The sequence below is a fragment of the Desmodus rotundus genome, chromosome X (genome assembly GCF_022682495.2).
Source record: "Desmodus rotundus isolate HL8 chromosome X, HLdesRot8A.1, whole genome shotgun sequence".
In the NCBI taxonomy this organism is placed as follows: domain Eukaryota; kingdom Metazoa; phylum Chordata; class Mammalia; order Chiroptera; family Phyllostomidae; genus Desmodus; species Desmodus rotundus.
This window is the reverse complement of record NC_071400.1, coordinates 63,782,648-63,798,919: the sequence shown is the minus strand read 5'-3', so window position 1 is coordinate 63,798,919 and position 16,272 is coordinate 63,782,648. Positions and strand designations below refer to the sequence as shown.

Genomic DNA, 16,272 nt, shown 5'->3' with positions numbered 1-16,272 from the left:
CAGTAATAGGTCAGGCAGGTAATGGGCTCATGTAGTATAGGGTTCCGTAGGCCATCATAAAGGTCTTTGGCTTTTCCTGAGAAAAGAACTGGGTGAAATCCACAGGTTTATGAGTAGGGGTGTGATGTGATCTTGATTATGTCTGGCTACTTCTGTTTCCCAATGCACTCTTCTTCTCCAGTCCACTCAAACATTGTCATTTCTTAGGCCCTCCTGCCTAGGCACTCTTTTCTCCTCACTTTCCCTCATTGATCTCACACATTCCCAGGGCCCCCTGTGCCCTCTATGCACCTAAAACTATAAGCCATACCTCTCTGCAGAGTCTCAGACCCCTCACTCAAAATGCCGCCTGGGTAGCTCTACTGGATAACCCACTTACATACTTCAAACTTAACATGTCCAAATTACATTTCTCTCCCTGTCTGCTCCCTCTCTTAGGACCTGGCACCATAACCTCACCAGGTGTTTAAGCCAGAAACCTGGCAGTCACTGATGACTCGCCTCTCACTCTCTCCTTCCGGTATACCCTGAGTAGGCATTCGAGTGTCAAGAACTTAGACTTTAAGGCCAGATTGCCTGGGTTTACTTCCTGGCTGTACCTGCCATTTACTAGCTGTGGGATCTTGGGCATGTTATTTAAGCCCCTTGTGCCTCAGTTTCCTCATCTCTAAGGTGGGGATAAGAACTGTACATATGTACATCATAAAGTTGTTATGAAAAGTATATGAGTTAATTTATATAAAACATTTAGAACAGTGCCTGGCACATAGTAAGTGTTCTGTATATGTTGTGTTATCAATTCTATTGCCTAATTAGCTATCAATTGTACCCTTTTGTTACACTCATTTCCCCTGCTCTAATCCAGGCCACTATTATCTCTAACTGACATTATTGTCCCACCCTTATAACTGGGCTCCTGGCCTCTACTCTGTCCTCACCCAACTGGCCCTCCACACTATAAGCCAACATGATCATTTTAAAAACACAAATTGGACCCCTGCTCAACCCCTGCTCAAAACCCCTCACAGGCTTACCAAGTCCTTGTCTCTCTGGCATTACCTCTTGTCCCTCACACACAGCATCAGCTATATAATTTGTGGGCCTGATGCAAATGAAAATCAGGGGCCCCCTGTTCACAAAACAGAAAAAAAAAGCTTTCCCTTTCTTCCATGGTCTCTCTCTCTCAACCTGTCACAGGGCTTATTATTTGCTATTTACTGGCACGCTCCCTTGAGTCCGGGGAGCAAGTGCAGGCTCCCCTAGGCACCAGGGGCCATGCCCTATGACTCAGTGTGCTGGATGCTTACACCTGACCCTGACTCTCTGTACCTAAGCCCAGCGCCCCATGCAGCCAACCAAGAACTTGTTCAGGGAAGCAGGACCACACATGAGCTCAAGTTCTAAGACCCCAAGACCCATTCCATTGTCTTGTTAGAGTTCACATATAAAACACAAATTCAGTCCTGGCTAGGTGGCTCAACTAGCTGGAGCACTGTCTGGTACACCAAAAGGCTGCAGGTTCCATCCCTGGTTGCCTCACATATGGGAGGCAACTAATCAATGTCTGTCTGTCTGTCTGTCTATCTATCTATCTATCTATCTCACTCTCTCTCTAAAAGCAATAAATATATCCCCAGGTGAGGATTTCTTTTTAAAACACAAATTCAAAGGTAAAGTCATTAAGAATTTCAAGACAACGATCATGGAGCATTAAACTTCAAGCATGGGGTCCCCTTCCAAATATAAAGTTCTGTGTGAACATGGTAGTCATATTCCCATGAAGTCAGGCCTGCTCTGAAAAGCCAGCTGGACTCTCCATGACATGCTCCTTCTGATCCCTGGGTCTCATTATACATGGTTCCCTATGTCTTGAATATTCCTCTCTCCCTCTTCCCTGAGACCATGGCACCCCCCCACACACACTATCCCTACTTCAGCACACACCACATAGCTTTGCAACTGCTCATATAATTGCTGTCTGCCTCCACTGCATTCAGCAGACAACAGCTATCTTGGTCATCAAAAGTCCCCACCTTATCCATCTCCCAGTCTTGCTTTATTTATTATTCAACCCAATCCAACAAACATGCACTCGACTAGGTAACTCCTCACGTCAGGAAAGCAGATGGATGAAAATCAGGCTTCTGATGGCACTGTCTCAATAATTATCACCTGGGGACAAGGGTCCTCAATGCTATTTTGCTTCCTTAGTAAAGAAGATAATTATCACAACACCAGATCTTAAGATTAAGATGAATTATCCCCAATGTGTACGCGATAGGTACTGGTGCATCTTCCAGGCCACGGCCCCTCAGTGGATAATTTTATTTCCCCCCCCCACACCAAAAATCAACATAGAAAGCTGAAAAATAAAATGCCACACTTTTATCCAAGAAGATGGACAGCTAACAGTGTACTTGGGGATGAGGGAAAGGAAGATTACAAATATTACCTAGATGCTGGTAAAGTTAAAGGATGTACTAGCCCTGGCTGGTGTGGCTCAGTGGATTGAGTGCCGGCCTGGGAACCAAAGGGTCACCAATTCAACTCCCAGTCAGGGCACCTGTCTGGGTTGCAGGCCACGTCCCCAGTAGGGGGCACGAGAGAGTCAACCACACGCTGATGTGTCTCTCCCTCTCTTCCTCCCTTCTCCTCTCTCTAAAAATAAAATAAATAAAATCTTTTTTAAAAAGGATGTATTAAATTTTTTAATGATAATCCTAACTTTGTGAGGGAAGGGATCTGTCAATGTAACCACATACAAGAAGGGAAGGAGCAATAGAAAAGCACCCCCCCAAAAAAAAATGATGGCAGGATAAGTTAAATAGAAAAAAATGCAAAAGTTGAACTTTTATCGAGAAGGATATTTGATTTTTAGCATTTATCATAATATGAATCTTGAATCTTTATAATAAACCTTTTCCCTTTGAATATGAAAAAAACCACTACATCACAACACTGTGCAACTAGAATTTAGTGTGGGGTTGTCGGAGTCAAGCGCTATGAGAACACAAAATGGGCACTCAATTCTTCCAGGAGTGTAGAACTGTCTGGAGCCTGGTATATGGTAGATACTCAATCAATATTTGTTTAAGTAGCCCTGGCTGGTGTGGCTTAGTGGGTTGAGTGCCGGCCTGCAAACCAAAAGGTCGCCGGTTTGATTCCCGGTCAGAGCACATGCCTGGGTTGAGGGCCAGGTTCCCGGATAGGGGTGTCAGAGAGGCAGCCAATCAATGTTTCCTCTCTCACATTGATGTTTCTCTTCTTTCTCCCTCCCTTCCCCTCTCTCTAAAAATAAATAAAATCTTTTTAAAACTATTTGTTTAGGTAGGTGAGTGCATAAACTCAATGAATATTAAGAAGAGCCACTGTCCTCAGGGACTGGAGATTCTAGATGGGGAAACAGACAGGTGGTGCCAGAACAGTTTCGTAAGTGCTATAAAGTAAACAATGCCGGGTAAAGGGATGGTGAGTGAGTACTTCTGAAGCCTGCAGGAAGAACTGAGGAGAAAACTGAGCTATGAGTTATACACATATTATCATGTTCAATCTCCACAACAAATTCAAGACATTCTGTACAGTATTCAGAGGCACTAAGTACAGAGGTTAAAGGTAGAGGTTTGACTTGGGAGCCAAACAGCCTGGGTGTGAATTTCACCTCTGCCACTTGCTAGCTGTGTGAACTTAAGGTAATTTACTTAACCTTGCTGTGCCTCAGTTTCTGCACCTATACAACAAGACTATTAATAATACCCCACCCCATTGAGTTCTTATGATTAAATTAGATAAAACAGGTAAAGATCTGAGTATTTGGCACATGGTAAGTATTAGCTATTATTGTCATTAATATTATTCTAGTTTAACAGATGAGAAATCTGAGTAACTAAATAACTTGCTGGCCATTAAAAAAGTAGTAAGTAACCCTGGCCAGTGTGGCTCAGTTGATTAGAGCATCATCCCGTAACCAAAGGGTTGTGGGTTCAATTCCCAGTCAGGGCACATACTTAAGTTGCGGTTTGGTCCCAGTCCAGATGCGTACGATCCCCAGTATGGGAACATACAGGAGGCAACCAATCAATGCTTCTCTCTAGCATTGATGTTTCTCTCTCTCTTCCTCTATCTCTAAAAAGCACTGAAAAAAATATGTCCTCAGGAGAGGATAAAAAAAAACCCCAAAAACTAGTAAGTAGCAGAGCAGGATAAAAATGCAGATTTGGCCCTGACCAGTGCGGCTCAGTTGATTGGGCATCGTCTCGCAAAGAGAAAGGTCACCAGTTGGATCCCATGTCAGGGCACATGCCTAGGTTTTGGGTTCAGTCCCCGGTTGCGGCGCTTTGGAGAGGCAACTGATCAATATTTCTCTCTCGCATCACATCAATATTTCCTTCCCTCTCTGTCTCCCTCCCTTCCCCCCTCTCTAAAAATAAATAAATAAAATCTTTTAAAAAATTCAGACCTGTGTGACGCCACTATACTCCACTATATCATGGCAATATGTAACTAGATGTGGGGTTGTGAGCGGAGTCAAGTGCTATGAAAACACAAAAAGGGCACTAAGTTCTTCTAGGAGCGTGGAACTGACTTGAAGGCCAAGGATTAGAGAAGCTTGAGAGGTGACAAGGTTGCTCAGGCTTATCTGCTCAACCTTTGCTCTCTGAGAGTGGCCAAAGAGCAAGGTCCTATCACCACCGGTGCTCTGGAAAAAGAATATCTTCATTTACGAAGAGAAGAAGGAGCATATTTTACCATTCTTCATTATTCCAAAAATACCAGAAAAACACAAGTCAATTTCTGGTTTTCTGCAACAACCCTGACCAGGCCAAGCACAGTCTACAAAAACAGGGATGGACTATCCCTAGAAGCTGAGGCACCCACCACTTCCACCAGCAGCCCCCCTGCCTCCCATCACACAGGACTTGAAGGAGTACAAAGGACACTGAACAAGGTCCAGTGCACCAGGGAAGTTTCTTTTTGGTCTACCTAGTCCCTGGCACATAAGATTGCCAATAACAGGTGTCACTAAATTCTACAGGCACCAACACAATCTCTCCATATGTACTCACATGCACACAAACAGGTTGTAATCTCAAAAAAAACCAACCAAACAAAAAATCCTCTTCTGACCCCTTCATTTACTGCCCCATTACTCTGTTCCCCTGTATACCCAAACCTCTCAAAACAGAGTCATCCTGGAGTCATTTCTTTCACAGCCCCAACCCAATCCATCAGTAAATCCTATAATCAATATAGAGTCAAAATCCAACCACTTTTTATCACCACTGGATCTGGTACAAGCCACCACTGCCTAACTACACCAGTTTCTCAAATATTAGGGGTCATCAGAAACCCATGGAGGGCTTGTTGAGCCAGATTCCTGGACCCCATCCCCTCATCCTCAGTAGGTCTGGAGTGTACTTCAAACAAGCTTCCAGGTGATGCAGATCCTGCTGGTCCAGAGACCACATTTTAAGGAATAATGATCTACAGTTACCCCCAAACTCTCCCTGCTTCCACCCTGGTGCCTCACCTTGAGGCTGTCATCACAGTAGCCAAAGCCTAAACCAGATCACAACTCTCCTTTGCTCAAAACCGTTCTGTGTTCCCATCCCACCTGGAGTGAAAACCAAGTTTTTACAATGACCCACAGGACCCTATACCTGTGATTCTCAAACTTCAGCGTGCATCAGAATCACCCGCAGGGATTATTAACACAGATTCTTAAGCCCCACTTCCAGAGTTTCTGATCTGATAGGTCTGGGATAGGATGCAAGAATTTACTTGACCAGTTTCCAGATGATGCTGATTCCTCCTTGTCCAGGTACCACACTCGAAGAGTCACAGCCCTACATGATCTGTACCACCCCCACCCCCAAACCCTATCCACAGCTTCTCCTATTCTCCCTTCACCCACACTGTCCCCTGGTCGGAATGGTAGCATGTCAGGTGTGCTACCCACTCAGGTCCTTTATTTTCTCTACCTGGAACACTCACCCCCCCCCCCCCACTTACTAGCACAATTTCTTCTATCACTTTCCTTCAGGCCTCTGCTCATGTGTTACCCATCCATATGATTATAAAATAACCATGCCTCCAGCTCTGGGGGTGGCACTCTAGCTCCTGCTCACCCTACTTTATGTTTTCCTCTATAGCACTTCTTATCAGTTGACACACTATGTATTTACCTGCTGGTTTACTGTCTCGTGTTCACTGCTGTACCCTACCCCCCCAGTGTCTAGAACCAATGCCTGGAACAAAGCACATACCTATTGAGTCAGTGAGTATACAAATGAGTGAATAAATTAATAAATCCATCTTACTTTCTAGCTTGAGATAATCTAGACAGCCCATATCTTCATCTCTATCTCCCACGGTTCTTGAGCCACTCCTTGGCAAACAGTAAATATTTAATAAATATTTACTGCATGAATGTTCTAGGTGATAGCCAAAGTTGAGTATCTAACTATGTGCCAAGGACTATGAGAGATGTTTCACAGACATTCTCTCATTAATCCTCACAACAACCATATGAAATATAGATTCTTTCTGTTTTAAAGCTAAGAAAGCAGACGTGTAGAGCTGAAACGACCTGCCCAAAGCAATGGAGCTAGCGTATGCAAGAACCAAGATTTTAAGCCATGGTTTCACCACTATGCCTTTGTTTCCAAAGCAGATTTTCACTTAGCTCCCATAACTGAGTCCTGGACATCATGCCTATCAGACCTTCCACTGTATCCTAAATTTTCAGGGCACTCCTCCTGGAGACACTGACCACCCATTCTTTGGTACATGTTGCCATTCCAAGCTTCCAGGTGAGCTGGACCAAAAATTAATGCTACTCCAAAGGTGAAGGAATAGTTCTGTATTTTGATTGTGGTAATTAAACAAATCTAGAAATGTGATAAAATTGTGTAGAACTAAATATAGATATACACACACAACTATGAGTACCTATAAAACTGGTAAAAATAAAATAAGAATGGTAGATTAAACCAATGTCAGTTTCCTGGTTTTGATACTGTACTACAGTTACATAAGATACAAGGACAACTGGTAAATGTACACAAGCATGCTCTGTAAAACTTTTGCAACTTTGTGTGAATCTATAATTATTTAAAAATAAAAATTTATTTAAAAATTATGCCACTCCAGCCCTGACTGGTGTAGCTCAGTTGGTTCGGTAATGTCCCACAAAGGGAAAGATCCCCAGTTTGATTCCTGGTCAGGGCACATGCGTGGGTTGTGGGTCTGGTCCCTTGGTAGGGGAGCATGCGAGAGACAACCTATCAATGTTTCTCTCTCACATTGATGTTTCTCTCCCTCTCTTTCTTCCCCTTTCCCCCTCACTAAAAATAAAAATAAAATAAATCTTTAAAAATTATGCCATTCCAAGAGACATCCTTGACAGAGCAGGCTATCCTCTGATCCTTCTAACTACACCCTACAAGACCTTCTCCAGGGCAGGGATTCTACAGCCCACACATTATATCCAGTAAACCCTGTATATAAATGTCAGGACCTCTCTTCCCTTTGCCACACACTCCTAAAGCTGCAGGTCAGCCTTCTACTGCTTCAAAATAAAAAGTGGTATATATACTTAACAACTTCTATGTCCTTTAAAATCACAAGATGACTTTTAATGAATACATTTCAAATCCACCCTATGGTGCGTGGAGTCAGACACACGCACTCAGTGCTCACGGGGGCGGGGGGGGAGCCGCCACGGCATGTCCCAGGCCTCTCGGGAGTAATGGCTGGTTTTTAAAGAGCTCATTTATGACTAAAATGTTACCATTTCTCATGCATTACAAATGAAATATCATGTTTTTGTTATTTTACTGTGCTGTTTTACTTTTTGGGAGTAAAGAAGGTGTGTATTGAAATATAATCATGTTCTGTTTTTCAAAAATATAATTTAAAAAAGTAGTGTAAGCTTTAATCTGATGTCACTTATAACAAAAATATGACCTGCATGTGAGTTTATAACTCCTGATTTTCTCTATCTCCCTCAACGTCTTAAAAATAGCTTAACCTGAAGAACACTTTATACTATCGACGGTATCGTATCTTACACCAAGAGTCCAAGAGACCCAGGTTTGACTGATGGTCGAGCAACTAACTTGCTGTATAATTTTGGGCAAGTTATTTAATCTCATGGGAGAAAATAATAGCTCCAAAGAGCTACTGTAAAGATTAATTGGTTACTTCTGGTTCTGGAACAATATGGAGAACCAGATCGTTCTTCTTATTCCTCTCACTAAGTACAGCTAAACATCTTGGACGTTATACACACAAAAAAGTAAGGCAACTCTGAAAGATGAGGAGAAGGCAACCTGATGAGGGACAGCAGAACCAGAGGTAGTAGGTGTCAAGAGAGACCAAAGGGGGAACCTGGACTTCTATTCCCACCTGGCATAATGAAATAATACCAAATTCCCCTGCCACTGAAGTACAGTGTTTGAAGAGACCTGCAAAAACAGAAGATATAATATCCAGAGTCTTATAACACAATACTCAAAATATTCAGGACACAATGAAAATAATCACACATCATCTCAAGACCAAGGAAAATCACAATTTGAATGAGCAGAACAAAACTCAATCTCAACACTGAGGTGACACAGATGTTGAAAGTATTGGACAATGATTTTAAAGATGCAATCATAAAAATGTTTCAAGGAACAATTACAAACATGAGTGAAACAAATAAAATAGAAAGGGTCAGCAAAAATTAGAGTCTCCACAAAGAAGTAGAAGATATAGAAAAGGAACAATGGCACTTCTAGAAATGAAAAATGTAATAATTTAAATGAAAACTCATTCAAAGAGCTCAACAGCAGAATGGAGACAACAGAAAAAAAAGTAAACTTGAAAATAGAACAAAAGAAATTACCCAAACTGAACAAAAGAAAGAAAACAGATTAAACTAAGAACAACCATCTGCCAACAAACTGGACAACCAAGAAGAAATGGATAAATTCTTACCCAGCCTAAATTGAGAAGAAAATAAAATACATAGTTTTCAATGCTGAAACAACTGGAAATCTAGAATTTGGTATCAAACAAAAAGACCCTTCAGAAATTCAAGGGAAATCAAGGCATTCTCATAATACCCAGAAAATAAACAACATTGTTCTATATAATTCATAGGTCAAACATAAAGTCTCTAAGGAAATTAAAAATTATATTGAACTACATGAAAAGGAAAACACATCAAAAGTTATGAGACACAGCTAAATCAGTGCTAAAAGGGAAACTAACAGCACTAAATGCTTACATTAGAAAACAAAAATAGTCTCAAATCAATAGCCTAAGCTCCCCACTCCAGAAATTAGGTAAAAAGCAAAATAAACACAAAGCAAGCAAAAGGAAGAAATAATAAAGTACAGAAATCAATGAAATTGAAAACAGAAAGATGTAGTCAATGAAACATAAAACTTACTCTCTGAAAAGATCAACAAAATTGACAAACCGCTAGCAAATCTGACAAAGAAAAAAAGAGAGTAAGACACCCAGCCTGCGGATATCAAAGGGATAATAAGGGAATAATATGAACATACTTAAATTTGACAGATGAAATGGATACATTTCTTGGAAAGTACAAACAACGACAACATGCCCAATATAAAATAGGTAACTTGAATAGTCCTATAAACTATTAAATACACTGAATTCATAATTTTAAAACTCCCCCCAAAATTAAATAAAGATAATTAGGCAAAGTGTTTGGCATATTGACTGGCACATTAGCTAGTATGCAATAAACAAGGGCCATTATCATCTTATTTAAATCATCACAACCCCTCTCAGGGAAATTGAGGTTGCAGGAGATGAAATCCTTTTAAAGTGTAACAGAGTCAGAATCTGAACCTAGATCTAAGCCAGAATCATTTTCTTCAGAGTTTATAGTCCACACCACAGCTATCCCTTAGGGATGTGCCAACCAATACTTCCTTTATAGATAGGAAAACTGTAAAAGGGTGAGGTTTTGCCAAAGCCCCAGGCATCAATAATTGCTTGCCAACTGACTTTCTTCGCCAGTGTAGAGCAGTGATTCTCAAAAGTTAGAGTGCATCAGAATCTACCTGTTTGCTAAAATATAGATGGCTGCGTCCCAGCCTAAGTAATTGGCATTTTTAACAAATTCCCAGTTAATCAATCACACTTTGAGAACAGTCATGTACAGTCATGATATGTTAGCACACTAATTCCCCAACATCAGAAGCTGTCACACCATAGAAAGGGAAGGAATTAAGACAGAATAATGCTCTAAATCAGTGGTTCTGAAGGTGGCCCCCACTCACCCCCTGTATCAGAAACCTGCATGTGGAGCCTCTTTATCCTGTCTTTTAATGGGTCTTCCAAGTGATTCTGATGCACACTGAAGTTTGAGAACAACTGCTCTACAAATCAAAGTGTTTTGTAAAACCCAGCCCTTTATAGTAGGAGGAATGGAGCAACACCATCTTTTCCCACTTCGGGGAACCTAGGCTTTGGAGCCAGATTATTCTAAATTCAAAACATTTAACTTAGGTTAATCTCCATGAATTCCAGATTCTCACCAGTAAAATGGAATAGTCCCTTTCCTTGCTATAATCTTTCCAGGAAATAGTTTTGCATTATTAACCCCTAATTAGACTTTAAGAAACCTAGCCTATGGAAGTCATCAGAGATGTAAAAAGGTTTAAATCACTTATGTGTGGGCTTAACTACACTTATGTGTAGTTAAGTGTAGTTAAGTGTGGGCTTAACTGGGCTTATGTGTGAACAACCATGAAAAGACCACGATATTTAGTAATTTTCAATCGTGCTGAAGTATAAACTTCAATGGAACACTGTGAGCCTGGTGTGTGTACTTGAGCAATGTACTGAGCAAGCAAGAGCAGCCATGCACCAAGGACCTGATTCTCAGCTGGCCTTCTTGTTCTCTGGCAGTCCATAAAGACAAGCATGAGAAGAGATAAAAAAAAAAAAAAAAAAAACTTTCATAAAAAAATTAAGGCAGTAAACTTGTGTCAAGGTATGCACAAAAACACAAGACTCACCACAAAAATGTGATTAAGGAGGGGCCTGGCCCATAAACCTTTTTCCATATTTGTAAATCTGGAATTTTTAAAGGCCTCAGTGGCGTTCCTTGTAAATGTCAAGCCTCTACTGCGCAATGTTCACCACAGTGTTTTTCTTGTCGTTTTAGCCAGCACCCATATCAAAGCGCGGAACGTTTCCAGAACCTCCAGCTTCCCTCATATCACAGTATTACTTATAATATAAAAAAGTAGAAATAACATAAGCATCTAACCACAGAGGAAATGACGGAGTAACCGAGAACACATACGTATGGTAGGATATCAGAAATCGAGTTTAGATGAATATTTAAGGACCTGGTAAAATATTCACATTATAATGTTACGTAGGAAGAAAACTCAAGTTATAAAATGGTATTTATAATACAACCCCATGTTGTAAAAATATATGTTTATATTCTAAGTCAAATGATGGGAGTTAAGGCAACAAAAACCTTAATAGTGGATTGTGCTAGATAGTAGACTCATAGGTGATTTTTATTTCCTTCTTTATTCTTTTTCTGTATTTTCTATAATGAGCATGTTGCAACCATATAATCAGGAAAAATTTATAAAACATTATTTAAAAAGAAATATATATCGAATAACGATAAAAATTTTTAAAGAAGAACTCAACAGAAAAAAAAAGAAATATATAACATTCAGGTTTGGATGTGGATTGAGATAATTTATGCGAAGTCCTATCACAGGCCTATCACAGTGCTTACACAGTAAGCACTAAGAAAGCATTCATTCCTACTTCTTATTCCCAGACTGTGAAATTAGGGTCTCTGTATTGTGGGCAAAAGTTCACTTTCCAGGTTTGATCCTATACACTTCCCACACAATCCAAAGCAAGGGCCACATGGAATAGCTCTTTTCATGAAGATTCATTCACTTCATTCAAAAATGTAAGGGGGTGGGGAGAGGGCGAATTGGGTAAACAGGGTCAAATATATGGAAACAAAAGGAAACTAGACATCTGGTGGTGAGCATACAATAGAATATACAGATACTGAATTACGATGTACAGCTGAAATTTATATAATGTTATTAACCAGTATTAATTTGATAAATTTAATTTAAAAATATACTCAGCCTCTATTATATGTTTAGCACTGAACTAGGTTCTGGGGATACCAAAAATGAAAAGATGACATCTCTGCCTTCAGGTAGCTCTGGCTAATGAGTGACACAGATGTATTTATAACTAGAATACAATGAAATAATAACTTTCAATAAGGATGTACACAAAGTGCAATGGGAAGCCAGAGGGAGAAAGCCGTTTATAGAGGAGGTATGTTGTTAGTCGTAAAAGAGAAGACACTAGTGGAAATAGCATGTGCAAAGAGAATCACAGAAAATTTGCCAAGACAAATTTTCCCAGAACTGTAAGTACTTCAGTCTTGCTGGGACATAAAGAACAAGGGAGGAGTGGCGGGAAATGAGACTGAACAAGTAGATCACAAAAGGTCTTGTCTGTCACACAAAGAAGACTAAATTTTATTCTGTAGGGGAACCACCAAAAGAATCTTAAGCAGAGTGACTTGATCAGCACTAGCAAAGACACCAGGAATCCTGAAAGACATCTTAATTCCAAGTTATTTTCAGGGGAAAGGAAAAGGACCCACCTTCTATGTCTGTCCCCTTGTTTCAAATGAAATAACATGAGGCAATAACCAGAACTCTGCACTTGGCACGAAGTGAATACTCAATAAAAATCAGCTAATGTGAATTTGGATGTGCTGCATGAGGCAGTCCCTACTGAGAGAAGAATCTGAGCAACACCAGCACCCTCACTTTGGTCTTGGGTGTGATAACAGGAATAGCTCCTTTGGAAGGGAGTAGAGACAACTGAAAATTCTAGAATCTAACAACATGCAACAAGCAGGAGGAGGGTGTTATATACTGTTTTGCTATACCCCAGTATACAAATCCCTCTCGTGGTTTTCTTTCCATAGCTGGGATTTAAGTCCCAATAATGGGATAATATTACAGTTTTATTCCATACACAAACCTCTCTGGAATCCTAGATGACAGGTGCTCATGTGCACACATGGTAAACTGGAGGGAATTCATTAGTGTTTTTATTCCTGCATTTTACCCAATATCTCTTCTGCTTAATTCAATTTAGTTGGATGGTACTGCAGATAAACACTATAGAAATAAAATACTACTACATTTCTCCCTCCATTTACTGAGTGTACAGAAAATGCTTTAAATAACCAGGAAGGATGTGTTAGATATGTTTTATGGGTGAAGACATTGAGGCTCAGAGAGGCAAAGCAACTTGCCCAAGGTAACCTGTGATAACAAGCTGCAAAGCCGGAACTCAAATGCATGTTTGTTGGACTCAAATATATCAAAAAGATATCACTGTTTCCTCCAAAGCCAGAGTCTGAAGTAAAACAATGTTGACAGAATACAAAAATGATACTTTGTAGCTGGAAAGAAAATAGTGTGTAAATACACAAAAAAAAGGATACAAAGAAAAATACTTATGGGAAAAGAGAAAGAAGAGAAACCAGGGGCTAATGACAGCTAGACGCTAGTCTGCAAGGAGGGATGGAGAAACCTGGGTCTGGGAGGTGGATTAGACTTAATTCTATAGGAGAGGGGGGAATGTTTCTGTCTGAGTGGGAACCTAAAGCAGAGCTGGGAAAGAAGCGAGTGAACACCTGACCACTGCACTCTGTCCCACCTGGCCTGCCTTCCTTACCTGCCATGAAACCAGTCCTGGCACATGTCACACTCGATCATGAAGCGGGTCACATCGTAAGGCAGCCGGCAAAGGCAATACACCGGCACTGTGGCCATCTTCGCCTGGCCCTGGAGCGTTCTGTGGAGAGCCAGGTTCGGAGCGCCCACAGGAGTGGGAGGCAACAGCTCTCGTCCTTCCTGGACTACGGCTGGGCACAAAAAAAAAAGAAAGAAAGAAAGAAAAGAAACACTTTTTTTACAAAGTGAATCCGGTGCGCCAGGGTACCAACCCTCAGTTCACAAATGGGGAGTTACCACAGCCCGGTTGCAACACAAGGGGTGTGGCTGTAGGGGGCAATCTGAGAAAGTCCACCGGCCTCCAGAACAGCTTTAACAAATAAAGAAGGGCGCTGTGCCCTGGACGCTGCCCCCCACCCCCTTCGGGCCCCTAGTCATTGAGAATGTCTGTCTGGGCTTCAGGGGAATGTCTGACGCCCTGAAGGAAGCTTCTTTAATCCCTCACTGAACCCTCTCCTTGTTCAAAACCTTGCTTCCCAGAGTGCTTTTTATTACGACGCCAGAATGAGGTTGGGGGAGCTCCGCAAAAGACCCTTCTCTCGGCCCCCAAATAGGGACAAATGGAGAGAGATGGGGAGTCCATGGATATGGGCTCAGATCACTCGCAAATTATCCCGCTGCCTTCAGAAAGAACGCAGAGGCGCCCAACTCAAATCACAGTTCTGGGGTCTTGTTCTAAGAACTCTCTCAATCATTCCACCCCTGATCAGTCAGGAGCCTCATAACCACAACAAATAAAATAAATCTCTATTACAAAACTCAGCAGCTCATCCTCTATTGTAAACATGACCGGGATCCCGTCGCACCCCCGAAACTAAAAAGGGTCACTCCGAAACTGACTACAATTCCCTTACACTCGCGCAACTGGACAAGGATTTGTTTTCTTTCCACCGCTCGGAAACTGGCAGGCACCTCCTCCCGGCCCCCTCAAATTGACGAGGTCTCCCCATCGCCCAAAACTGACCAGGACCTCCTCACAGATCCAGAAACTGACGGGAATATTCTTGCAGCCCCCAAACTTACGGGAATCTCTTCACACCTCCCAAACTGACAGGAGCCTCCTCACGCCCCCACCCTGACAAGAATGTCTACAGTCCCGAGTCCTAGAGGGACCTCCGCATCTGCAAAGCTATAGGGGTTCCAACAGCCCGCGCAGCTCAGTCCCACTAACGCGCCAGCGGCCGGGATCGCTCCAGGGCCGTAGGACGCCTGGCTCCACGGAGGCTCGGCGGCAGTTCCGGCCCCACGGGCGGCGCGCGCGCCGACTTCTGGGATTGTCAGAGTATCGCCGCAAACCTTGCTCGTCAGCCCCTGCGACCACCCGCTGGGTCGTCGGCCCTGGCGGCCAGGCGACGCTTCCGGGCAGTTTTCTCCACAGCTCCTCCCCGGGGCCGGCCTACTGGAGACCGCGGCTCGGGCCTAGTTCGGCGGGCGCCTGGAGACCGGACAAGTGGCGTCGTCGCTGGACCGGCAGGAGCTCGATGCGAACAAACCAACAAGGAAGGAGAGGAACCGGTGGCCAATTCGGAGGCTAATGGCCCAAAAAGTCGCCGGGAGAAGCCCGGTAGCAGTGGGAGGCAATTCGAAGTAGTCAATAAAGTTTATTCAAAACAACGAGGAAGTTGAAGCGGACAGGGGGAGGAGATATACGGGGTAAACAGCTACCATATTGAGAGTGGCAGCGCTGCCGCAAGGAGGCGACCCTACCACCATCTTATGAGGGCCGGGCGTGCGAAGGCGCGGCGGCGGAGGCGGGGGAGGGAGGGCAGCCGGCTCCCGCGCAACGTCATCGGGGCGGGGCGCGGCCTTGAGAAAGGTGGGCGGGACTCGGCTACCTCGGGCCCCGGTCGTCTACTCTAGGTGCCCAATGGACGCTGAGGACATTGAGCTGGGAGGCGGGGAAGCCGCCATCTTAGACGAGGCGGTCGCTTGGCTCCATTTTGCGTGGGGCCAGAATGTGCCTTGGCCTCCTCCTCCACCGGGCGAGCAGGGAGTTAAGCACCTCCGCCACCTCTACACATGCATTCTTCCAACCTCTCCACCTGTGAGGGGAGGTGAACTCTGACTGCAAACTCCAAAACGAAGAGGTGACAGCGGGGTCTGGCTTCGGCCAGGCAAGAGGTGCAGTATTCACCTCGGTTCCCGTACAGTGAGGTCCTTTGCAGGCGGAGTTCTTCCACACGATCTGCGAGTCGTGTATTCTTCACCCAGTGAGGGAGCTCTGTTGTTATCCCCACAATGAGGACACGGGTTTAGGGATGAGATGCATTTCAGAGCTGGGAAATTGAACCTTACACCCTACACTATCCCCGGTCCTCGGTCCCACATTGGTCCTTATAGCTTCTGTCAACTTCCCAGCGCTCTCAGAACTCTCTCTTCTGACTCCATTGCTTCGCTTCAGTTCAGATACTGTTCAAGTACTTGCCTGCACGTC

At 43.1% G+C, this 16,272-nt stretch overlaps 1 protein-coding gene across 3 annotated transcripts in view; it reads right to left on the bottom strand.

Moving 5' to 3' along the window:
• PHF8 (PHD finger protein 8) overlaps positions 1–15,573 on the bottom strand; it is an 84,360-nt gene extending 68,787 nt beyond the window's left edge. Inside the window, exons 1-2 of one of the 3 annotated variants that reach the window (XM_024564335.3) lie at positions 14,862–15,573; positions 13,780–13,969 (exon numbers count right to left, since the gene is read on the bottom strand). In XM_024564335.3, the coding sequence (XP_024420103.2) occupies positions 13,780–13,877 (98 nt within the window). In that variant the 5' untranslated portion in view covers positions 13,878–13,969; positions 14,862–15,573. Of the gene's footprint in view, positions 1–13,779; positions 13,970–14,861 lie in introns of those variants that run through there. The other 2 variants (XM_024564334.4, XM_053917049.1) reach the window with 2 other exon arrangements.
• Between the last annotated feature and the right edge of the window lie 699 nt (positions 15,574–16,272).